This window comes from Podarcis bocagei (genome assembly GCF_964188305.1).
Source record: "Podarcis bocagei genome assembly, chromosome: 3".
Lineage (NCBI taxonomy): Eukaryota > Metazoa > Chordata > Lepidosauria > Squamata > Lacertidae > Podarcis > Podarcis bocagei.
In genome coordinates, this window is record NC_138127.1 from 47579232 (window position 1) to 47603946 (window position 24715).

At 43.8% G+C, this 24715-nt stretch overlaps 1 protein-coding gene and 2 long non-coding RNA genes across 6 annotated transcripts in view; 2 read left to right on the top strand and 1 right to left on the bottom strand.

Annotated features, from left to right (window-relative positions):
* Nucleotides 1–24715, top strand: part of LOC308583704 — a 137755-nt gene that overhangs the window by 41335 nt on the left and 71705 nt on the right. The window lies entirely within an intron of this gene.
* Nucleotides 1263–13611, bottom strand: LOC308583684 (interleukin-20 receptor subunit alpha-like). 3 transcript variants are annotated; one of them, XM_081187885.1, is made up of 8 exons: nucleotides 13500–13611; nucleotides 11941–12015; nucleotides 11159–11288; nucleotides 10083–10261; nucleotides 8682–8857; nucleotides 7331–7469; nucleotides 5110–5249; nucleotides 1263–2859 (listed from the first exon to the last, which is right to left on the bottom strand). In XM_081187885.1, the coding sequence occupies exons 1-8, from the start codon at nucleotides 13594–13596 to the stop codon at nucleotides 1795–1797; spliced, it is 2001 nt and encodes a 666-aa protein (XP_081044011.1). In that variant the 5' UTR covers nucleotides 13597–13611; the 3' UTR covers nucleotides 1263–1794. The 3 variants fall into 3 exon arrangements, with proteins under 3 accessions (XP_081044011.1, XP_081044010.1, XP_081044012.1); XM_081187884.1 differs by having other exon boundaries at nucleotides 11941–12018; XM_081187886.1 differs by lacking the exon at nucleotides 11941–12015.
* Nucleotides 14038–20447, top strand: LOC308583705. Its single transcript, XR_014006365.1, has 2 exons — nucleotides 14038–14160; nucleotides 19773–20447. It is a non-coding gene; the product is annotated as an uncharacterized lncRNA (long non-coding RNA).

A 24715-nucleotide genomic window follows, 5' to 3' on the forward strand; every position in this document is an offset into this window, starting at 1 on the left:
ATCATCACTTGATGAATACAGCACCAAAAGGTGACTAGTGGAAACAAGTCACTATATTTGTGTCACATCAGACACAAATACCTTTTCATGGATTAACTTGAGCCATCAAATGACAAAGGAATCAAGTGGTGTACATGTATGTATGAGCTGGCTTTCTTATGTCCCACATTATTTTTCCTTCATAACCTTACAATTCACATTTGCGAAAGCTGAGTAGAGAAGTGTTTGAGTGCTTGGAGAAGTTTTAAGTAGCTTTGCCAGACGTGCCTCAGACACACATCTGTTTGTTCATACAAGATGCTCCTGTTCAGCTGTTATCTTTAAAACACAAATAGGAAAAGGTAAAGCTATGGCATTAACACTAAATGCCAACAATATAATTTCAAAAGCCAGCCGCATGTACAATATGTATTCATTCTTTATACATGTGTGACGTTGCATTTGACTGTGTTCGCACAGCCAATTGCATGTAATTTACCAACATGCTGTAACCAAACTCTCAAACTCAAGCTAGTGAATTCTTCTATTAGCTTGAATTGTCCATGTAATTGATTATTCAAAATTGTTCAAAATATTGGATGCAACTATGCTTTCCTATGGAGAGGTTCCGACTGCTGCCAATTCCTCAGGCTGGATGAAAGTGTCAGGCCTGATTACTTTAAGGTGATCAGAATGCTTTAGGCTAATAGAGGTGACTTCCTCCAGGATGTTGAAAGTGTCAACATTGATTTGCTCGTACTGTGTTGATGCAGAAATGGAAAAGTGATATATTTTACGCGATTAATTGCTTCAGAGCTATACTACATGCAAAAGGCACGGGGCAAAAATGACAAAATACTATTTTCATTTGCTGAAGTTCTCTGCTTTTTCTGTCTATTAACAGATCACAGCTAACCTCCCATTTCTTATAAAGGCTTAATAGACTTCTGTTTCCAAAGACTGGAGGTGTATTTTCACATACCTGAGACATAACAGGGCCTATGGGGTTTCCCCCTTTGTTTCCTATATGTGCTATTCCCAGCATACACTAGTCACAATGTGTGGTGTTGCACGAATGCAGTAGCCAAAAAGCAGAGGAGACTGGGAGCCAAGCTACAAGAATCCTGCTAGATCAGACCAAAGGATCAGAGACAGTGGGGCCAACCAGATGCCAATGGGAAGCCCGCAAACAGGACAAGCCACCCTCTCCATTTGTTTCACTGAAACTAGTATTTAGAAGTATGCTGCTTTTGATCCTGGAGATGGCATATAGCAATCATGTCTGGTAGTCACAGGGGCTGTTAGTTGCTCTCTGCCAAGCAATGCCTGCCCCCAGGAATTTTATTTGCTGATTTACATCTAATTGACACTATCACTTGGTTCAACTCTAGCTACTACCCCACTACCCTAGGACAATATCATATCTGAGGCAAACAGATCATCTCAAAGCTGAATGGTTTTCTGAAAATTTCTTTTCAAAGTCTAGCAAGTGTCTTCCATCTAAAGTTAGTACTGAAATTGACAAGCATGTACTCTATGCCCTTATCATATATGTTTAACTGGTGTTGGTTTTTTAAAAAAATATATAGATATTGGTTTGAATCAATGCAATTCTCAACAAATACATGCATTGGTGCAAGACTACTGAATGAATAAAAGCAGATTACTTTGTTGGAGTTCACCAGTAATTAAAACCAATGGCCTTTGATAGTCATTGATGGTTTGATGGTCACCAGGTTCATACTGTAAGCAATTAATCTTAACTATTAAAATAATTCTACTTAGTAGTAAATTAAATCATGACGGGAAAGAAAGTTAGGTTTGCATTTGTATATGCAGTCCCCATTGTTCTTTAAGGTGCAGGAGATACCTTTCTTCATCTCTCTCTAACAGCTCAGCAGAGCACTGTCTCTCATAAACTCTGGACAGAAGTCCCTCCTCCAGAGAATCTTCATGCTTTGCATTCTCAATTATTTCATCACTTATTAAATTAGACAAGGGTATATTAAGTATTCCAGTATGGGGGTCCCAATCTATTATTATGCTCTGCTCATTTTCCACTTTTGCTTTCTTTGCTGCCTCCTGGTCCTGGGTGGCCCATGTCTGATGCTTTGATGTTGTACTTCTCGTCACTACGTTTGCAAAAGTTTGTGGTTTTTCAAGTGCAGCTATTTTCTCATCGAAGAAGGTCTCTTTTTGATTATGTGCCAAACAAGTATCTGCCACCACACTGCATTGAGGACAAAAAGTTTGGCCTGGTTTATTGGGAACCAAATTTTGTGAAGGAGCTTGGAGGCCATTATGTCCAGAGCCCATCTTATTCAAAAGGGTCTCTCTTGGTTGCTCTCTTGAACAGATACCTGGAGCTCCCACACCAAACTGGGGACAGTAGGCCTGTTCTGTTCCATCAGTTATTGAATCTGGAGGTACTTTTTGCAGTTTGTGAAGCAGTCCCTCTAGTGCGCAAATACCAGCTTTTAAGCTCAGCTTCTCTTGAACCAGAGTTGTATCTTCAGCCCTCAAGTCAAATTCATAGACCACAACTTCATCCTCGTGCTTCTCACCTGAGATACCCTTTGCCCTTTGAGATACAAGCTTCATCATGGGTAGCTTGTTCTCATCTTGCTCATTTTCAAACATAACTTCCTCATTTAGGCAAGCGTCTTGAGAATCCTGTTGTGCTAGTTGCACTTCTGAAGCTTTTCCCTCAACACTGTTTCCATCACAACATCCATCTCTGCTGTGGGCACTGCCTAGTAAACGAGTGTCCTCCAGAGAGGTCTTCTGCTCTTCAGTGATATTAATAGTAATGAAGTTAATCACAGTTTTTTCAGAAGGAAGCAAATTGCCTCTCTCACATTTGTCACTATACTTCAAAACCTGGGGAGGGGAAAAAAAGGAAGCTGTAATTTAAAAAAGAAAACTGAGAGATCCGTTAATTGCAGTCTCTACTTTTAAGTTAAAGCCCCAACCCAGCTAAAGTTAATTACTTACTAAGGTTGTACACACACCACTGTGTTAATGTGCATGCGGGTTGTAGAGATCTGATTATCCCATGGGCAGTCTTCTACATTTGTCTATACATTAGCATTCCAAGTTGAACTCGTCTCAATGCTTCCCATCCAGACAAGCTCAGAATCAATGAATTCTGGCCTAGTTCAGCCCCACTGCCTCTCTGCACTTGGAACACTCTATTTCTGGGCCTGATGCTGGCAACTGTTTGGCGGGTGGCAAGGGGAGAACTGTGGTGAATGGCTCTGCCAGGAGAGCTGTGTGGAAGTGCGCCTCCAGCTAGTATGATGTCCTCCCTTCAGCATGGCATAAGGGTGTGTGCATTGGATTGCTCTCAAAGTCTCACTGCTTTTACTTGAATTTAGTCCTGAATGTTAGCTGGATTAGGTCTATGTATAAAATTTATATGCTTTCACACCACAACTATTCTGCAGATTGGGGAGTATTGCATATACTGCCTTTCCTTTCCTTTCAACCAATTTCTGGAACAATTCAAGACTATATCAGTGCTTTCTTTCTAAAAAAAAATGTACTCTCATTTTCCTACTCATATTGAAATACTGCCCCTCAATGAGGCCAAACTTAGGGTCACAGAATGTTTAGGGGTATGTGTACCCCTGTGTCCCCCCCAAAAAAAGAACTGATCTATATTATTATTATTTTGCTGCACAAACAATAGCTAGGAATGTTAGGAAGCCGCCTTTTGCTGAGACAGACCACTGGTGCCATCAGCTCAGTATTGTTTATACTGTACTGACAAGTAGTTGCTCTCCAGGTTTTCGGACGGTATCCTTTCCCATCGCTACCTGGAGATAACAGGGATCAAATTTGGGACCCTTTGCACATACTCTGCCACCAAGTTGCAGCCCTTCCCCACAGGACCATGCTTCTAATATAATGTATAAATAGTGGCAGTAGTCTTCCAATTATGTTCAACAAGGAAAACAATTAAAAGGAAAACAATTGTCAGGGCCCATTACTTTTATCCTCTTTTGTAGACAAAAAGCAGTGAATTACATTTGTAGATTTTTAATTGAACGGACTGGTTCCTATGCTTGGCTGCAAGTTGGAAAAATGTTTAAGTAAAGAAGATTGTAGTGCATTTTAAATGGCAGACACTAAAGCCAGGTACAGGTAGATTGCTGGATAAATGTGTTGCAAATTACAAGGGCTGGAATAGCTGGGGACAATGTAGATCCAGTTCAGTGCTTCTACATTTCTTAATTTCTTATTTTTCTCAGCAATTAATTCATCCATTCATAATTTGTGGTCATTGATTTCTTTTTTAATGCATCTTTATGTGCAAATATAGCCTTGCTGCTGGCTTCTCAGTGCTTATTGCCCGAGAATACTTTAGTCCTTGCTTAAGGCAAAGATTCTTCAGAATAATTTTCTGTTTGATGCTTATCAGCAAGTTTGTGGAAGACTACTAAACATTAGCCTATTAGGTGAAATAAGAAAATGCAGCACACACACACATTGGGTGGGTGGGTGAATAACAATATAATAAAATTGTAGAGTTGGAAGGTACACCAAGGGTCATCTAGTCCTACCCCCTACGGTGCAGGAATCTTTTGCCCAATGTGGGGCTCAAACGCACGACCCTGACATCAAGAGTGTCATGGGGGAAGGGCCACAGCTCAGTAGCGTAGCACTTACCTTGCTTATACAAAGTACTAGTTTAGGCTCTGACACCTCCACTTAAAAAGGCTCTCAGCAGCCCTATGTCTGAGAGCCACAACCAATCGGGCGTCGCCAGCATTTGCCTTTTCTTCTATGTCTTGGAAAAGAACCCAGACTAATTAATATGGGTCCATACTTAATATGACGTAGCAATAACATGGGGAACGTCTTGGGCTTTTGGAAAAAGCAGTTGCAGCCCCCGCCCCCAATATGGACTGGGGGCAAGATGATGGGGGGAGGTGGGTTCCAACTCTTTGCCCCAGTTTCTCGACCCCAAGTAACTGAGCCCCAGGCGAAAATGTTCCTCTTCAACCAGGCCTTTGGCTGATTAATATTAATTAATAAATATTTTCACACGGGGAGTTTTTAAGCGTTTGGACTGGGCCTTAACCATATGATACATTACATACTGCAGGGATAATAAAGAACCCTTACCAAGTTTGTAGGGTACTTTTGCTTTGTGATATGAATGTACCTATATACACAACAGCATGACACCAAAATAATAAGGACTGTTAGAAGGACAGGCAAAATATATCCGAGTAAGATTGTCGCAGCCTCCTTGAAAGCCGAATCTGTGGAGAAATATGTGCATTAGATGCTGTTCATTTTTCCAAATATCATCAGCATTTATTACTGGTAATTGGATATGGAAGTCTAAATAGGCTCCATTAAAAAAGAAGACAACAATAAAAATGATATCAATTATTAATACAAAACATTAAAAAATACATGCCACAACTCAACAGTATTTCACAAGTGGTTGAGATTTCAACAATTTTAGTATTATAAATTGTTGTAAGATTTTTGAACAACAGTGAAAATTATGAAAGCCAGACAGAAAGGAAGAAATGTTGCCTGTAGCTTCAATAAAAGCACTTTGACACCATTCTTTCTTCCAATTTCTTCACTTATAATACAGCATTTGGGAAATATTATCCCTTTCAAAAGTCGTATGTATGTGGTAAAATACATGTACTCTGTAACTTTTTACTCGTAGAGCAGCTGGGCTAGGTTCTTTTAAACTCTATATTTAGGCTGTTCTTCCCTAGCAAGTTATTGAGGTCCTTGCCAGCAGATTCTTCTTTGCCTAATTTCCCCCAATTATTAGGGATACACAGATTGCTAACAGGGACTAAAAAGGGCTGACTTGCTGGTTTCTAATAAAAGATTCAAAATTATGCTCTTCAGATTCGAATGGAACCAAAGGCAGCTACTTAATACGGCAGTGCTGAAAATGGCAAGCAGTAAAAAGAGGGCCTATTTCTGCAACTCTAACCTGAAACGGGTGGAGCAGGCAATATATAACTTTTGATTTTCCTTCACTGAAGAGTGGAAAGTGGAGACCAGTAATTTTTTGGAGGATGGAGCACTAGGCTATTGTGGGTAATTTACAGGTTGGGAGGGAATGGATGGGGAAATGAACACGGCTCAAAGATGCTTCCCCTAAGCAGACCAATAGCCAGAAATGTTGCGGTGATGGTGACAGAGCATTGGAGAGTCATTGTAAATCAGGGTGGGAAAAGCAAAACCTAAAGGACAAGCTAGTCAGGGTGACACAATTCAAAGCAAGCCATTATGTAACCTTTGCAGTAATTGGACAGAACACTGCAAGATCTCTGCCTTAGCAGTTTTTTGGGGGGTGGGGCGGGGCTGGATGAGGATATTGCCTGCAGGTTTCCCCCTCATCATCATATAATAAAGAGACAGATGGCAGAGGTGCTTCCAGGTCTTCTGACATTGAAAAGAGTACTTTTATAAACCAAGGAAAGCTCTATAAACGTGGAACATATATGAACAAAGGAAGCTGCCTTATACCAAATCAGACAAGTGGCTCATCCAGCTCAGTATTGTCAAGGGTTACTAGTAGTGGCTGTCTGGGGTTTTGGGGAAAAAACTGGTCAAATATCCTCCCCTTCATACTTTTGCAGGCTCATTCATCCGCTGTGCATGTGGGGGAGAGGGATATTCCATGACTTTTTTGTGTCTTACATTATAGAAATGGCTATGGATGTTTTTCTTAAAAAGGAATCCCACACACACTGCCACTATTTGAAGTGGTTTGATGGCCTGTGGTAGTCCTATAGCTTTCTTGTAAAAGAATGCTCAATGAGAATGATACAGTATTGTTCCTTTGAAAATTCTTGCAATGGGGGTGGCAGCAGTTGCTACCTGGGCATGATCTATGCTTCTGAGCAATGATCCCTCCCCTTCCCCCACATCAGGCCCATTCCTGCAGTTCCAGCACTTGTTTTGCACTAATCTAGGTGACCGTTCACTGTGGTTCGCCAGTTGGACAGGTTTGGATGACGCTTTGCCTCATTTGAGTGGCTGGGTGTCTCTATAGATCCATGGGCTCTTTAATGATCTATTAGAACTTCAAGGGAGAAGGTAATAGCTCTTAGCCTATAGTTAAGACACAGATCCAGCAATTAGGGTTGCCTGGAGATATGGTTTGTCCTCAGCTGACTGTTATTTAGAAAGAAGCTTCACTAAGAAACAAGGTTGTATACCTTTGTAAAGCCAAGAGGATCTTGTCATGACTTGTACAAAAAAGGATTTCTCAATTGCTTTTATCTATTTTTAGAATTATTTGATATTAAAGCAACAAATTTGCATCCTGTATTGGAGATGTGTTTTATAGTTCTTTGCTTACCTTTCAAAGTAGCAATGCAATCTTTGGAGAGTCCACTGAACAGAAGTGGAGTAATATATACCTGCACTGTGACACAGTACACTGTATTCGACTCTAAATGGAACACATCAAGTCTGTTGCTTTTAATACAGAACATCCACTAGGGGAAAGAAGGCATTGTCACACATCAGAACTTAACTATACAACAATATATTGGAGAATCACAGAAACACAGGAACATTCTACCTATGGTTTCATCTATGAACCAACCACCAGAGAGTGGAGAAAAACGTGCGTCTCCGTTCAGATTGTTATACCTTAATCCAGGGGTCAGCAACGTTTTTGTGGCTTGGGCCAGTTCACGGTCCCGCAGACGCCGTGGTGGGCCGGAGTGCACACACATGCACACATGCACATACACTATTTTGGGAGCTCCTTCCAGCGCAGAGGAGGCATGCACAACTTCCCATTGGCTGCAGGGGCTGGGAAGCCAGCCAGCGTTGCGGAAGGAGGTCCCTGCTCTGCTCCGTGCCAGTTTAGCACGGCGCATGGGAGCCAACTGAGCGGGTGGCAGGGGTCCCCAAACAGGCGGTGGGAGTCCATGGGCTGGTTCAACAACCCCCATGGGCTGCTTGTGGCCCGTGGGCCTTAGGTTGTCAACCCCTGCCTTAATCCTATATATAAGGAGAAAGTAGGCCTATATTTTGAGATTAAGTGAGCTAGCTAAAAAACACAGTGCCATCAGTATAGAGATGACAGCTAAAGAACAGGATCTCTCTCCTTTCTTAGCTTTTGATTTCGGTCTCTACTGCTGGCTTTCTTTCACCCCACATCTTCACTTTCTTCCCAGCCACCACAGTCATCACATAGGTCAGGTAATTGAGATGAGATCGCAGGCATCTGCTTGGACATGGCACCAAGCCCTGGGTTCCCAGGTTGGCATTTCTTTCTTTGCCACAGCTAGTTCCTGGCTCTTCCTCTTGCTGGGACAAAAAGCAGTTTGGGTGAGGGGAAGGTTTTAAAGGCAGAGGGCAAGACACTGGCCCACAGGGAAAGCATTAAATATCCCTTCCCCACATATAATCTTCTGCTCCAGATTTGCAACCTCCCACAAGTGTCTTGCGCGTTTTCTGTTGTCGTTATCAGGGGAAAGTCATTTACATGACTAAGCACCATGTTATTTTCACCCTCATTGCTCACACTCCCAATTATGCTGTGCTCCCAAGAACTATCCTTCGTCTTCATCATCCATCCACAAACATATCTGCAAAGCAGACAACTGCCCCTTCTCAACATCCTAATAACATGACCATCTCCAATTAATCCAGAACCGATTTAAATTGCTTAATACCCCTTTCTAATCAAGTTTTACCTGTGTCTTTTTTTTAGTGTTGAATACAGATACGTTGTATTGTAGGATGGGATATATTTCATGCAGATAATTAGGCTCATTTCTGGAGTTTCTGCTCCATGTCTTAGGTGCAGCCACAATGACTGAAATAGATTTTTCAGCAGAAGACAAGGCAAATGCGGGTGGATCAATTTTAGCTGGAAAAGAAAAGCAAGTATATATTAGAGTGTGCATAGTGACAAGAAAACAACTATAGCCAACTGTGATCATATTCCCTCATCAGTCTTTTGTTTTGATGTGTGGTTGCAGAGCAGCGAATGGGGCCCCTCCCTGCTCCACCATCCCTGCCCAAGCCTTGATTTGTAACACTCAAAAGCTGGTGAAGTTATTTTAGCAACCGAGGCACAAAAGTCCATAAGCACCTCTCTCCCCTTCAACCTTACGATAAATTGTTTAATTTATTGCCCTTTCATGGCACCCAGAATCAACAGCCCAACAGGCTTTCACACTTTTCATAATAGCAGGGTGAGATGTGGTGAATTACAAACTCTTATCAACTCCCTTGAACTTTTTAAAATAAATAAATAAAAACAAAATACTTTTAGGCTGCCTTTAAAGGCAAAAGCCTTAAGCTAGTTTACAAACATGAAAACTCCAAAATACAGCCTAAAAAAAATACAATACAAATCTTGGTTTAGAAACACATTCCACCCAATAGTATTAAAAGCAGCCAATCAGTCCAACTTCAATGTAAGCTAAAAAGCATGAGCAAGACAGCTCCCCTGAAATGCAAATAACAGCTTTGGGGAAGTGATTTTTGTTGGGAGTGTAATGGAAGAGAAAGAGTTAAACTCCCACCAGCCAGACTTTACACCACTCACATAACAAAGATGTGTGTGCTAGTTGCTTTCATGCAGTGCCATAGCTGGGGGGGGGGCAGGGACTATTTTTTTGCCCCAGGTGAAGTCTCCAGAGGGGCACCACGGAGGCTCCCAGTCTCTCTCTCTCTCTCTCTGTACGCAAATGCGTGTGAGGAGGGTGCCAAATTGGGTCTTTGAGCTGGATTAAATAAAGCCTAGTTTGCCCCTGCTTTTATGCAATTAATGCTAAGTCCAGTGTGAACCTCAAAGAAGTTGGGCAAGCAGGCTTTTCATGAAAAAGACAAAGCTGTGATTCAAATCCAGTGTTGACGCAGGATCTCTGTGATCAAAGCCCTAATCACTTTGCTATATAGAAAGAATAATAAATGCAGTTTTCAAGCCATGTTTAAACTAGTGCCTGCTTAAGCAACCATCACATCAAATTTTATCGCAAGCATTTTAGTGGAGTCTGTTGCACAACATGAGTTCTGACTGGTAATCTGCCCTCTGGAAACTTTCAATACTATTATGAAAACATAGCATTCCTTAGGCGTCTCCTTACTGTCTGTTAATGGATTAAACCGAGGAGATTCTGTCCAGCTGGAACAACTTCCATTCAGAAAAGCTTTTACTCTGGCATGATATAGCTCCTTATGGTCACTTGTTCCACGTGAGAGGTCACACCAGGTCTGACTGATATTTCTGCATTCTGCATCCTTAATCCATCTAGCTGTGCCATATCTGAATTTTAAATAGTCAATAGAAAGAGAAAATGTCAGTACTCATTCTATGACCATGGATACTAACAATTGGTAGCCTTATCCTACAGCAATTTGTCTAATCTTTAAAAACATCCACCTGAGTTCGTGGCCATCACTACTTCTTGTGGGAGTGAATTCTGTAGTTTAACTATGTGCTGAAGTGATTATGACAGTATGAACTATTCATTCAATTTATAAGGCACTTTCAAGCAGTGCCGTTGCAGTGGCTTGCAAGAATTAAAACAAAATACATATAATTTAATCAATGCAAGTTAAAATGTTTAACAATCAAAGTAAGGCAGCTCAGCTAGTAGAGCATGATGCTCTTAATCTCAGGGTTGTGTGTTTGAGCACCATGTTGGGTGAAAGATCCCTGCATTGCAGGGGGTTGGACTGGATGACCCTTGTGGTCCCTTCCAACTCTATGAATCTATGATTCAGTTGCTCATACATATCAGGCCAAAGTTGCTTGGGTGTTTCCCTACAATGTCCAGTGATTAATTTTGGATTATCATACTGAAAATGTGCAATGTATCCAATGCCTCTTACTGCTATGCTTACGTTCAATAATTCATGTAATATCAAGAACCACTCGTGATTTTTCCCTTTTAGGTGCTAGCAAGGAGAGGGCATGTGGGGGAGACAGACAGAGATGCTAGGGACTCCTGTTGATCACTGTCTTGCCAGAATCCAAGATCTGTTTATATTTTAAAGGAGCCGGTCTACTGAATGAAGCTACGCCAGCTTCAACTTCAACCTTGAGGTTACTGCTGCAAAAGAAAGCACGATGAAGCATGTTGCACATTTAAAGCACCATTAAAAAAACAAACCCACAAACTAGTATTGGTAGTACAGAAAAATCAACAGCAAAACGTACACTAAATACTTCACACTATAAATTAATTTGTCCTCAGGAATCCCTTCTGGCGGCAACCAGTGTAAGACATTCTTCAGGTTTCTGGAGACAAAATGAACATTCCTAGGGCTGGGCAAAGTACAACGCAATGCTGTTGGGAAAAACAAACAAGTTAACATGTGTGGACAATAAGGATGCCACCATTTGTCAATATGCATTTTGAAAAGCTGATCATCTGGATAGACAGGCCAACAAGTTTTAAACGTTGGCCGGTTTTCCCTGTCTGCAGAGGCAGCTGCCAAGGATTCTGGCTGATGGCAATTCAGGATTCTGATTGCAATTCTTGCTATCACTTTGCTCAGGAAAGAAGCATAGCACCCACACTTCATACCCAATGAGGGTCTCTCTTCGCAAACGTAAGGTAAAAGGTGAAGGACCCCTAGACAGTTAAGTCCAGTCAAAGGCAACTATGGGGTTGCAGCGTTCATCTCGCTTTCAGGCCAAGGGAGCCGGTGTTTATCCACAGACAGCTTTCTGTGTCATATGGCCAGCATGACTAAACCACTTCTGGAGCAATGGGACACCATGATGGAAACCAGAATGCATGGAAACGCCATTTACCTTCCGGCCGCAGTGGTACCTATTTATCTACTTGCACTGGCATGCTTTCAAACTGGGACAGAGCAATGGGAGCTCACTCCGTCGCACAGATTCAACCACCAACCTTCCGATCAGCAAGCCCAAGAAGCTCAGTGGTTTAGACCAAAGCACCACCCGCGTCCATTTAACAAAGGCCAGGTAACCTGCTCCTTTAGTGGAGATCAGACTTTTCCCTCCTTTGGTATAGATGGCATTTGTGTCCTCAGTATCCTTCGCATCTACTGAACAAAAAAAGTGTGGATTATATGAGCTGCCGCTTATGCTGGTTTGTGACCATAATAAAGTAAATTCATTCATATGAGCTGCCTCAACACACCAGTTGCTACTATTTGTACTCAACTTAAAAGGACATCACCACCTCTACATATGATTTCTTGCTGCAAAAGTAATGCTATCTCTTGCTCAGGGATGGAAAAGCGCTCACTCTCACTCTCCTACTTTTCTGTGTAAAACAGAAACCTGACCAGACCATGGACCCTGCTTCCTCAAAATCTGACTTTTGACAAAATAGGCATGCATTGTACTGCAATATGAATATTTAGACTCTTAGCAGCCAAAGCAGCAAAGAAGATGTATAATTTCCATCTCACTGAGACACACTGTGCTGTGTAGTAACGCAGAAACCATATTTCCCAGCATTTTTTATTAAGGTGCTAGATGCATTTCTTACAGATTTTAAGAGAGGTTTCAAGAGAGGACAGCGGGAGTGCCAAAGAGTATTCAGTAAGGAGAGAGGATTCAAAACACACACACACACACACACACACACACACACACTAAAAACAATAGTTTTTACAACTCCAAATAACTACAGAAACTTTACTGCATTTGTGCCTTTGGCATGCATACTTGGGACGTAAACCTATTCCAGTTGCAAACCCAGACTTACACTTAAAAGGGTGAAGGTAAAGGGACCCCTGACACTTAAGATCTAGTTAATTCAGTGTGACTTACTTCTAAGTAGGCATGCATAAAAATAACCTGTTAACTTTAAAAGAACAGGCAGTACTTGTTTTTGTATATCAAGCAATCTGGGCAAGGGTGCCAACTTGAATAAAATATTGGGGGGTGGGAGAGACAGGTAAGCCCCACCCCACATAATCAACTACAAGATGCAGTGCACACATACCATTTGAATGGCAATGCCCATCAACTGGGGGGGGGGGCTCCCTCAAATATTTTACTGTGGGGCAGAAGGGATCTCCACCTCTAAGAGTTGACTTCCATGAATGTAGGAAACCTTGAGGAATAGAAGGGGACAGGGAGCCGAAGAGAAGATATTCCTCTCAGAGCTCTCTGTCCCGTCAGGACTCTCCTGTGCTTTGAAGGCTTGCACAGCACTTGTAATCCGTGCGGTGACGAAGATACTCCGCATGTGCTCAGAAGCACTCTTGTTTATCCGCTCCAAATTGGAACAGCGGCATTTAAGCAGCTTCCAGAACCGAGGCCAGAATCAAACTACCCCCAGGCAACAGCACATAGCTCAGTCCAGAACATCGGAGCACAAAGAGCCCACAGGACAGGATTCTGAAGAAGAAGAAACAGAAAGCTACACTTTCCTCGCCATGGTTATTATTCTGCCAGCTGACCTCGCAACCTTCGCCGAGATTGCAGACGAAGCCTTGAAAGAGCGCGAACAGAATGGCAGAAACAGGCGAGGAAGCGCAAAGAGCGACGCGCCTTCCCTTCTGCCGGGACTCACCTGACGCCACCGGCTCAGCAGGGGCGGGAACGACGGCCAGGCGCAGCAGCAGCAGCCCCAGAGCCGAGAACCATGGAAGGGCTTCGGCGCCGCACATCGAGAGCGGGCGGCGTGTGCGCCTGTGTGCGTGGTCACATGGCCGCCGGGCTAAGGGGGCCGCGTGCCGCGCCAAACCGGGCAGAAACAGGCGCGAGTAGAGCCGCAGGCCTGCCTGAGGGACCGCAGCAGGTCGCAGCAGCTGAGCGGTTTTCTTTCACAAGACGACGGGGTGGTTCCCTCCTCCACGGAGAAGGTGGAGCAGACGGGACGTTTTGGAGGAAGAGTCGCGGGACCGAGCGCCTCCTTTGACGAGGGAGCCACTTTCCTCCGCCCTAACCCTTAATAGGCGTCTGTCTGTGGGGCGATGCCTGAGGCGGCTGTTAGGAGCTGGCAGAGTACCTGCTGCCCGCGTTTTCTTAGAGGTACTCTTTCCTGTGTGACCTGATGGTTTTCAGGGCCCAGGTTCTAGGAATCCCTGGCAAACAAACAAAACAAAACAAAACAAAACAAGACAGACAAAACCCACCCCCCTTTCTTTTCATGCTCTCCCCATGCCCGCACCACTTGTCAACACCTGCTTTACAGATGGTGAAATTCCTGCAAAGAAGTTGCTTCCAAGTAGGTGAGTCGCATAGTAAGATGGCAACACATGTTACACCCTCCCCAGTTATGTCTAACACGCTGTGTGAATGACTACTGGTAAGCTGTGATGGGTCACAGCTGAACAGTGTGTGGTCTGCACAATATGTGCATGTGTACAGGGTTTTGTATTGATTTGCAAGGGTCCAGGATAGCTAATTCATTAGATTCCTGCCCGATCACTGAGCTGTTTGGGGGAGTCTCTGCTAGTGGCCTCCAATGACTCAAGCACATTGTGAAGGCTAACTTTGAAAATGGACAAGTTAGACCATATAGGCTTAGGACAAACTAAACAGACATTTCCTTTAACATGTGAAATTGTGAGTGGGGTTGCTATAGTTGGCAGTGATTTGTGCAAAGGGAAAGCAGTTGGCCAGACTCAACTCCGTACCCATCTCAGGCATTTTTTTAACCAGAAAATAGGACTGGGCAATATATACCGTATTTTTCCCTTCTAAAAAGTAAGGGGAAATGTGTGCGCGTTTTATGGAGCGAATGCAGGCTGCGCAGCTATCCCAGAAGCCAGATCAGCAAGAGGGATTGCTGCTTTCACTGCGCAGCGATCCCTCTTGCTGTTCTGGCTTCTGAGATTTAGAATTTTTTTTTTCTTGTTTCCCCCCTCCAAAAACTAGGTGCGTCTTGTGATCTGGTGCGTCTTATAGAGCGAAAAATACGGTATGTATTGTCTGCTCTGGTCTAAATGTATTAGTAACCACCCTACATTCCTCCAGGGGTTAGACTCTTGCAATGGGCAATCTTTCTCCATGTTGGGGCCACCCCTTCTATCTTGGTGCTCAGTCTCAGTCAACTCAGCTCTATCAACTAACTCTGCATGCTGTCCTGCTGCTTGAGGTGTGGCTAGGCGGGCCTCAAGTTACTGCACCTTCTCTTGCAGCAGACAGCCAGCTTGCACTTGCTACAAAGTGTACTATTGCTTGTTCTCTGGCAGAATGACAAACATGGCACAGCTGTTACAGGTCACTGTAGCAGCTCCCTCGCCTTCCATGCCTCTAGTCTTATGCTCACCAAGAGACAGAACTCTAGCAGGGGAGATTAAGGGGGAGGCCTAAACCCCCCTGTTTGCAAGCTCCCAGGATCTGCACTGAGCTAAGTTTGACTGCTGCTGGTTGCTAACTCCCTTCTCAGCTGTAACTCCTCCCTCTCAGATCCTGTGTTCCCACAGAGTAATCAGCCACACACACCTCCTTACTGGAAACAAGCTCCAGTGAACTCAGGAGAACTTGCTTCTGAGTAGACATGTGCATGGGATTGTGCCGTTAGCCATATTCTACCAATAGCTGGAGGCCCCTGTTTGTGAGCTCCCAGGATCTGCACTGAGCTAAGTGTGACTGCTGCTGGTTGCTAATTCCCTTCTCAGCTGTAACTCCTCCCCCTCAGATCCTATGTTCCCACAGAGTAATCAGCCACACACACCTTCTTATGGGAAACAAGCTCCAGTGAACTCAGGAGAACTTGTTTCTGAGTAGATATGTGCATGGGATTGTGCCGTTAGCCATATTCTACCAATAGCTGGAGGGCCAGCAGCATCTCTCTCACTGACTAATTTGGCACAAAAATAGATACGTCTTAGGTGTGTCAGTTGCTCATTCCCACTTACTAAGTTGCTGGCTGGCACAGGAATGAACAATGGGGTTGTATAGGAGCAGGGGGACTTTTGTGGCATACAGAACTCTTGCAGAACTTCTGCTGCTGTTCATACTGAGGAAGATCGGGTTAAACAGCCCTTTTTCCTCTGCTTGGATAAGATTAGCTGGAGATCCAGAATTGTGTGTGTGTTTGAGGGATGGGAATGTTCTGTTGTGATCAGGATCTATGCTTGGGGCTAGGTGGGAAACATTTGTGGCAGTTCATGATCTCAATTTCCTTTCTTTCCTGGACAGGTGATGCACAGGTGAAGCATCCAAGTATAGTGCCCATGTCTTGGACAGATCACTATCTAGATAGGATTAAGCTAGTGATGGCCTCTGCTCTCTGTAGGGGAGCAGAATTTAGTAAAATGGTTGGCCCCAGGAAGGTGTGAAATCGGATGGATTCCTGTTGTCTCTCATGGGAATTTTCCTCTGGGTCCTTGTCAGCACCCTGGTTGACCTGTGTAGAGGTGGTGGAACAGGAAATATATCTTCCCAGTTATACTTTTCTGCAGAATTGGGAACATTTAAATTCTGTGCAGAGAAGGGCACTTTGGCTTGCTTGCCCAACTGATCAGTGCATTGCATGGCAACTGTCTATGCAGAGCGAGGGAGAGAAGGAACTTCAGAGGCAAGCACCCACATTATTGTTGTGATTACTGTACTTTCATATTACACAGTGCCACCAGAATGGTACCCATTGCCTGAGGGTGGAGCTCTAACCTCTCCATCTCCAGAAACAGCTGGAGATGTTCCCTCTTTGGGGGCCGAAGAGGAGGTGGAGCTGGACGATTGGGGGGACATCAGTATACGAGACCTGTTGAGCTCTCTATTGTCATTTCATCAAGCTTGGAAGGGACAGCAGAGGTAGAGGACAGGGCTGAGGAGATGGCAGAATTGGAGAGCAAATGTAGGTCCATACTGAAACATTGACTCACATCTTTGTGTAAATCGTGGCTATGCGATCATAATGTTGCACTGGGAATGTAGGTTTCCTGCACAAATAGAATCATAGAATTGAAGAGTTGGAAAGGACCCAAGGGTCATCTAGTCCAACCCCCTGCATGCAGGAATCACAGCCCTACTTCCTCCTCCCAGCTGGGATGCTGAAGCAGCAGCACCAGCATCCAGTCAGATCTCTGGACCGAGAGCAGCCAAACTGATGCAGCTTTGCTGCACCAGGAGATCACACATGACCAGCAGAGAAAGTTTAGGAATATGGGTGGGGTTCTTGTGCTTTTCCACATGTACACATGCACTTGTTGCTATCTATAGCTGACCATCTCCTTTCTGCTCACTCTGCTGGAGTCAGGGCCATGGAAGAAGCCATGCCCTGCACAACTGCGGTTGCAAGTCCAGCTGTGCGCTTGTTCCTAACAAGATGCTGAATCAAAGAAGTAAACAGAGTAGTAGTACTGGTTTGGGAGAGTTTGAAAGATGACAGAAGTGTCTTAAATGGACAGAACATGCCTATTTGATGGAAAGTAAGAGTACACCTCATTATGGCACTTTTTAGAGCATTCATGAAAGAAAGACATAATATGGATACAGATAAGTAGAGGAGTTCTCAAATGATTTAATTGATCTAAATTGTAACTAGTGGCATGAAATGGATTATGAGATTAAGGTTGAGGAGTTGTTTATTGTTGGATATATAGTCATAATTTTCAGCATATTTATTAAAAGAGGATATTGTTAATTACAAATGGTTTTCTTTATTGCAAATTTGCGATATGTTTGATAATAGATGTGAAGGGGGAAAAATAAGTAGTAAATAAGAAGGGGGGAAAGGAAGAAAATGAGATACTAATTAGCAGTAAAAGATACACTTAGGAACCATCCTTTCATATTATGTCCGCTGATGGGTCTGGTCCTAATGATGGATTTTCACATTGAGGAAAATATTACTATCTTCTCTAGGACTTTAAATTCTTTATCCTTCGGTTTTACCAACACACCTGAATTTTCCAAGGGATTTCAGGGACAGAAAAAGCCGAATGGGCCAAAACAAAATTGTTTTTCAACTTGGCCAAAAGATTTGATTGATGACTCAGATTCTGTTAGACATGAATTTATAGGCTCGGTATCAAACACACTATTAGATCCTATTTAACAATCGTGATTCAATCTTATTTCAAAAAGCAAAGCTGCCAAAAGAATGCTTTCATTGTCATGCAGTTCCACAAGGCACTTGTGTCATCTATTATAAACACAGAAAAAGTGTTTGGCAATGAAATAGGACAGACACAGCCTGAAAAGATCCCAAATAGAAAAGCAATAATGGGAGCCATTTTCCAGTACAATTGAGAATGGGGGAAGGTGCAAATTCTCTCTCTCTCTCTCTCTCTCTCTCTCTCTCTCTCTCTCTCTCTCACACACACACACACACACACACACACACATACAGAGCCCTGATTTGTGAGGGACCTCAGCTTGTTTGCTTTTCCCTGTGGGGGGGGCATGATTTCAGCCTGAGTTAATCATGTTGGCTCCTCATTCATTTCCAGGATGGTGTTGCTAAGCTCCTGGGACCCTGACACATACAGCTGCCCAAGGGTGCTGGTGCCATTTTCTGTTGAAGATTGCCAAATTGCCAGAGACCAGAAATAACTCAAATACACAAATGGATGGTGGGAGTACATTTGTCCAGAGGTCATGAGGCCAGAGTCTGATTTTGCTGTCCTCTCCAGCTGTGGGTAGTGGAGACAGAGCAGCAAGGCATGGTAAGATGGTGTCCCCTGGGTTGAAGAAATGAAGTCAATGCATACTTTGTGATGAGACACGTTGATTTTTTGAAGGGGGATACTTGAACTCCCCATCTGATTCCAGGTCTGCTCTGTACCAAAAGGATGTATTAGACCAGATGTATTAGATCAGCAGTGGGGAACCTCAGGTCTGGAGGCCAAATGCAGCCCTCCAGGGCTCTGTATCTGGTCCTCTGAAATCTCCCCAGGCCAAAACCCTCACTGGCCCAAACTTCATATCCTGAAGTTGGATTGTATTCTTGAATTCTATCTGATAATATAGCTACACAGATCCAAGTATGTGTAACAGTGTCTTCTCATCTTAAGGTGAGACAGCAAGCAATGAGTTTGGAAACCACTGTATGAGGGAGAATAAGAATGACTTATTGATAAGCACTGTCAGCAGACTCTGTTGCCCCCATATGCTGACTATAAAGAACATTCTGGTTCACTGATAAACAATATCAGGGATGTGTGGGAAGGTGTAGGAAGAAGTGCAACTATCAGCAGCATTTTGAAAGCTTTGTGTTGTTTTTCTAAAAAGTTGTTCTTTCACCATTTGAACTTATTAAAGAACTTATTAAAATCGACATATTTTTTTTTGCAGCAGAAATGCTAGCATCACAACCCCATTTCCTTTTGTGGTGATGATACAAGCATCTCTTCAGATGGCTAGTACGCACTGAAAACCTGTGTGATGTGGTCTGATTTGCCAGGGCAGAACTGGGGAGACCCTGGTTCAAATCACACTCTGCCATCAAGGTCATTGGATGACCCAGTTGCTTTTTTTTTTTAATCTAACCAACCTCACAGTGTTGTTGTGTGTTGCCTTGAGCTTCTTGGAGGAAAGGTAGATTGTAAATAAATACATAGGAAATACATAGTGAAGCTATAGCACTAGCAGAAGTCTTCAGGACAGCTGCAGGAAGGAACCCTCTATCTAGAAATCTCCATGCAGCCTGTAGAATTCTTGTTCAAAGGAAAAGGGGTGTTTTATCATTAAAAAGCGTATAGAACACATTCCACAGGGCTGTCTGCTAAGGCAGAGCCAAGGTTGGCAGCCATTATCAAGCAACCTTTAATCTGAGCTTTTAAACCATTATCAGTATGAGCGTCCATGTCTCTGTGCAACAAACTCCATGGGGACTCAGTCTGAAGTTAAACAGCAGTCGTTTTCAATATGGAGCCATTTTATTTTGCAGGTGCACCTGGACATAAACTTTACTTTGGACGCTGAAGGGAACATAAAGGCTTGGATGGAATAAATTAAACTAAGTAGAGCACTCACCATTAATCAGGCAACTAAACAAGCAGAAGCTCCAGAGAATGATCCCAGCTGCCACTCAATTTATCTTGCAGTCAAAACAAGAATGAAAGGAATGGTTTGGCCATGCCATGACTTTCATAAACATCCATTAACAGAAGGGTCTTATCCTAACCCCCCCCATCCGATTTTCTATTAGTCTTCTGGAAATCGTTAATGTGTTTGAAATCAGAATTTGATAAAATGGATTATATGTTGTTATCTTTTGAATAAGGTAGATAATTCCTCACCTGATTTAATATTCCTGAGGCAGAAATGATTTCAACAGATACATTTCATTCAAACTTGTCTTCCTTTATAAAACTCTGCCTTTATGAGATCTTATGCATACACTTTGTATATAACTGTTTGAAAAGTGATTACTATTACACTTGTAGTAATAGCAAATGGGTTTGTTTGGTGATGGTGAAACCTAGGCCTTGAAGTGTGTTTTCTGTTTATAAAATTATGCTACAAAAATATAAAATTGAAAAGATTATCAATAATTGGCATTAGGTTATATGTACTGTTTTCATTCAAACCGGTCATTATAAAAGCTTAGTTCACTTAAGAACTAGTGCCTGAGTTTTCTTGTTTTCTTTTTCCCTTCCTATCTTTTCCTTTGGTGTTGTGCCTTTTTAGAATGCAAGTCTACACTCATGAACTTTATTTTTAAATAAATAAATAAATAAATACATGAAGTAAAATATAGGCATTTTATAAATTATTAATGGTGACAGTGAAATTCTGTCCGTGATGGTTTATTCACAACTGCAATAATCTCCTAATGTTCCAGACGTTGTTTGATGGACATGTGTGAAAACCAGAGATAGTAGTCAAAATATCTATCCATTATCTATTGTTCAATTGAAAAGTAACCTCTGTTTCAGCTCCTAAATCTTGCAGTATAAGAGTGTATGCTGAAATAAATCAATGTTTCATGGAGGCAGGAGTATTGCCAGCCTAAGTAACAAACCAACATTGAGTTCCAAGTAATAATGTGGTGCTTAAGAGCATGGGTAGGGAACCTGTGGCTGTCCAGATGTTGTTGGACTTCCAACTCATGTTAGCCCCAGCCAGCATGGCCAATGATCAAGGGATGATGGGGATGTAGTCCAGCAGCATCTGGAGGTTTGCGGGTTCTCCTCCCTGATTTAGGATAGACTTAGGCTGCAATTCCATACATAATTTACCTGGAAGTAATCCAATTTAACTCAATTATACTTACTACTCTGTAGACAATGCAAAGGATTGCATTGTTGAACTGTAACTTTATGGCAGTTTGGGGGTATGGGGAGAACATTGGTTTATTGAGGAGATTATAGTTTAGCATGATGAGAGGCTGAGATCATTTCTTTAATTCCATGGTCATCTTCACTGCAGTTAATTAAAAAAAATGCCATTCGTTTATAGTAAAGGTAAAGGTACCCCTGCCTGTACGGGCCAGTCTTGACAGACTCTAGGGTTGTGCGCTCATCTCACTCTAGAGGCCAGGAGCCGGCGCCGACTGCAGACACTTCTGGGTCACATGGCCAGTGTGACGTCGCTGCTCTGGCGAGCCTGCACCAGCACAGCACACGGAACGCCCTTTACCTTCCCGCTATAAAGCAGTACCTATTTATCTACTTGGGACGCGGGTGGCGCTGTGGGCTAAAGCCTCAGTGCCTAGGGCTTGCCGATCGAAAGGTCGGCGGTTCGAATCCCCGCGGCGGGGTGCGCTCCCGCTGCTCGGTCCCAGCGCCTGCCAACCTAGCAGTTCGAAAGCACCCCCGGGTGCAAGTAGATAAATAGGTACCGCTTTCCAGCGGGAAGGTAAACGGCGTTCCGTGTGCTGCGCTGGCTCGCCAGATGCAGCTTTGTCACGCTGGCCACGTGACCCGGAAGTGTCTCCGGACAGCGCTGGCCCCCGGCCAATAGATGTGAGATGGGCGCACAAACCCCAGAGTCTGTCAAGACTGGCCCGTTCGGGCAGGGGTACCTTTACCTTTACCTTTACTATTTATCTACTTGCACTTTAAGGGTGCTTTCGAACTGCTAGGTGGGCAGGAGCTGGGACCGAAAGACGGGAGCTCACCCCGCCGCGGGGATTCGAACCGCCGACCATACGATCGGCAAGTCCTAGGCACTGTGGTTTTACCCACAGCGCCACCCGCGTCCCATTTGTTTATAGTACAAACACCAAACATGGATTTTTGAAGATGTTTTAGAAAGGCATAGCCTACCCTGGGGGTGGGAGGTTCTTCCACAAAGCAAACCATCAGTTATTAAATATGATTTGGTCTAGAAAGCTAGATGTGTTCTAAGAAGCCCAATGGCACAGCTCAACTAACCTGGTTCTAGTTATTTTGATGAACACAAGCCCATAACGTAGTTAATCTCCATAAAAATCCAAGTCTTTAGACTTGGAAACATAAATTCATACCTCAGAAACATTATTTCCTGATTATTATAATTCTTAGTGCATTGCCTTACCATCTGCTTATCTGCAGAAATTGCAGTCCCATTGACTTTAATTGTCAGAAGCCCAAGTTGTACAAAGAAATATGAGAATACCTGCAATCTTTTCTGCTTGGTTGATGGCATGGTTCTTTTTTACAAAAGAGGTAGCTGAAACAATATATCACTCTGGACTGGCTTACGTGTTGCTTCCTTGTGCTCTTCCACAGAATAACAATTGCACAGTGCATGGCAGCAATACGAGCTTTGTCACTGAACATCAGTGAAAGTCAAAGTATTTCCTAACCATATTCTTCCAGATAATTATAGGATTATGCATGACAGTTCTAGCAAAATATGCACCACTGATGACTGTATAGTTGCCAGCTGTATGAAGCACCATCCCTTGTAACCTTGTGCTTTTCTTCTCGAAAAAATAGGTGCCGGTACTCACCATGAAGTTGTTATAGTAAATGCCACACTTTTAACCAGTGCTTTTCTTTTAGGGGGAAAAATGTGCCAGTACTACATACCTCTGAGTACCCCAGGAAAAAAAAGCACTGCTTGTAACTAGTGATATGAATTGGGAAATGGTGGCTCCACCTCACCCCTTCATAGGAAGCTGCCATTGAAACATAGGATTATAGATGGAAGGGTTTTCCCCTCTGCACCATGCTTGGGGACGAGAGGCCTCCCTCCAAAGGAATGTTGTTAATTTCATTTCTATAGCACTTTATATTTTTGAAGAAAAATCTTAAAGCAGTTTACAACACATTAAAACACCAAACAGAGCACTCCAGAATAAAACATTACTGAAGAAAGTCAAATATAAAGTACCGTATTTTTCGCACTATAGGACGCACTTTTTCCCCTCCAAAAATGAAAGGGAAATGTGTGTGCGTCCTATGGTGCGAATGCAGGCTTTTGCTGAAGCCTGGAGAGCGAGAGGGGTCCGTGCGCACCGACCCCTCTCGCTCTCCAGGCTTCAGGAAGCTATCCCAAGTCTTGCAAGCCCGGCGGGATGTCCCGCGGGCTCGCAAGGCTTGCGGGCAGCAGCCTGCACCCAAAAGCTGGGGACAGCGGGGAGGCGCAGAGCCGCCACCCCGCTATTCCCCGACCTGATCTGGAGGCTGGCGGGGGGAGAAGCAAGCCTGCTTCTCCCCCCCCAGCCCCACAAGCTCGGGGGATAGGGGGATGGCGAAGCGCCGCCATCCCGCTATTCCCCGACCTGATCTGGAGGCTGGGGGTGGGAGAAGCAAGCCTGCTTCTCCTCCCCCCCCACCATCCCCACAACCTCCAGATCAGGTCGGGGAATAGCGGGATGGCAGCGCTCAGCCATCCCGCTATTCCCCGACCTGATCTGGAGGCTGGGGGTGGGAGAAGCAAGCCTACTTCTCCCCCCCACCATCCCCACAACCTCCAGATCAGGTCGGGGAATAGCGGGATGGCAGCGCTCCGCCATGGCGGAGCTTCGGCATGGCTCTGGGTCCCGTTCTGGGGGAGGGGGAAGCTCGGGCTTCCCCGCCCCAGCCCCGCGCCTGGCGGGGGGGGGGATAAATTTTTTTTGCCTTTATTCCCCCCCCCCAAATCTAGGTGCGTCCTATGGACCGGTGCGTCCAAAAAATACGGTATACATTCGGAGCAACATACAGTGGTACCTCGGGTTAAGAACTTAATTTGTTCTGGAGGCTCGTTCTTAACCTGAAACTGTTCTTAACCTGAGGTACCACTTTAGCTAATAGGGCTTCCCGCTGCTGCCACACCACCACCACGGTTCTGTCCTCATCCTGAGATAAAGTTCTTAACCCGAGGTACTATTTCTGAGTCTAAACTGAAGTGTCTGTAATAAAAATAAAAATAAAAATAAAATTTTATTTATATCCCACCGGGCTCAGAGTGGATAATAACAATAAAAGTAACACAGTATACATAAAATCACAATCAATTAATTGAAATGCATTCTAAAATCAATTCATTCTAAAATCAATTCAAAATCAAATTAATGGCAACCATTGGGCTAGAGTTCTGTGAGGATTAAAGAAGGAGGGAGTCAGACTGTGACTTGGCCTAAGGTCTGGTGGAACAGCTCTGTCTTGCAGGCCCTGTGGAAAGATGTCAAGTCCCGCAGGGCCCTAGTCTCTTGTGACAGAGCGTTCCACCAGATCGGAGCCACAGCCGAAAAAGCCCTGGCTCTAGTTGAGGCCAGCCTAACCTCCCTGTGGCCTGGGATCTCCAAGATGTTTTTATTTGAAGACTGTAAGGTCCTCCATGGGACATACCAGGAGAGGTGGTCCCGTAGGTACGAGGGTCCTAGGCCGTATAGGGCTTTAAAGGTTAAAACCAGCACCTTAAACCTGATCCTGTAGTCCACTGGGAGCCAGTGCAGCTGTATAGCACCAGGTGAAT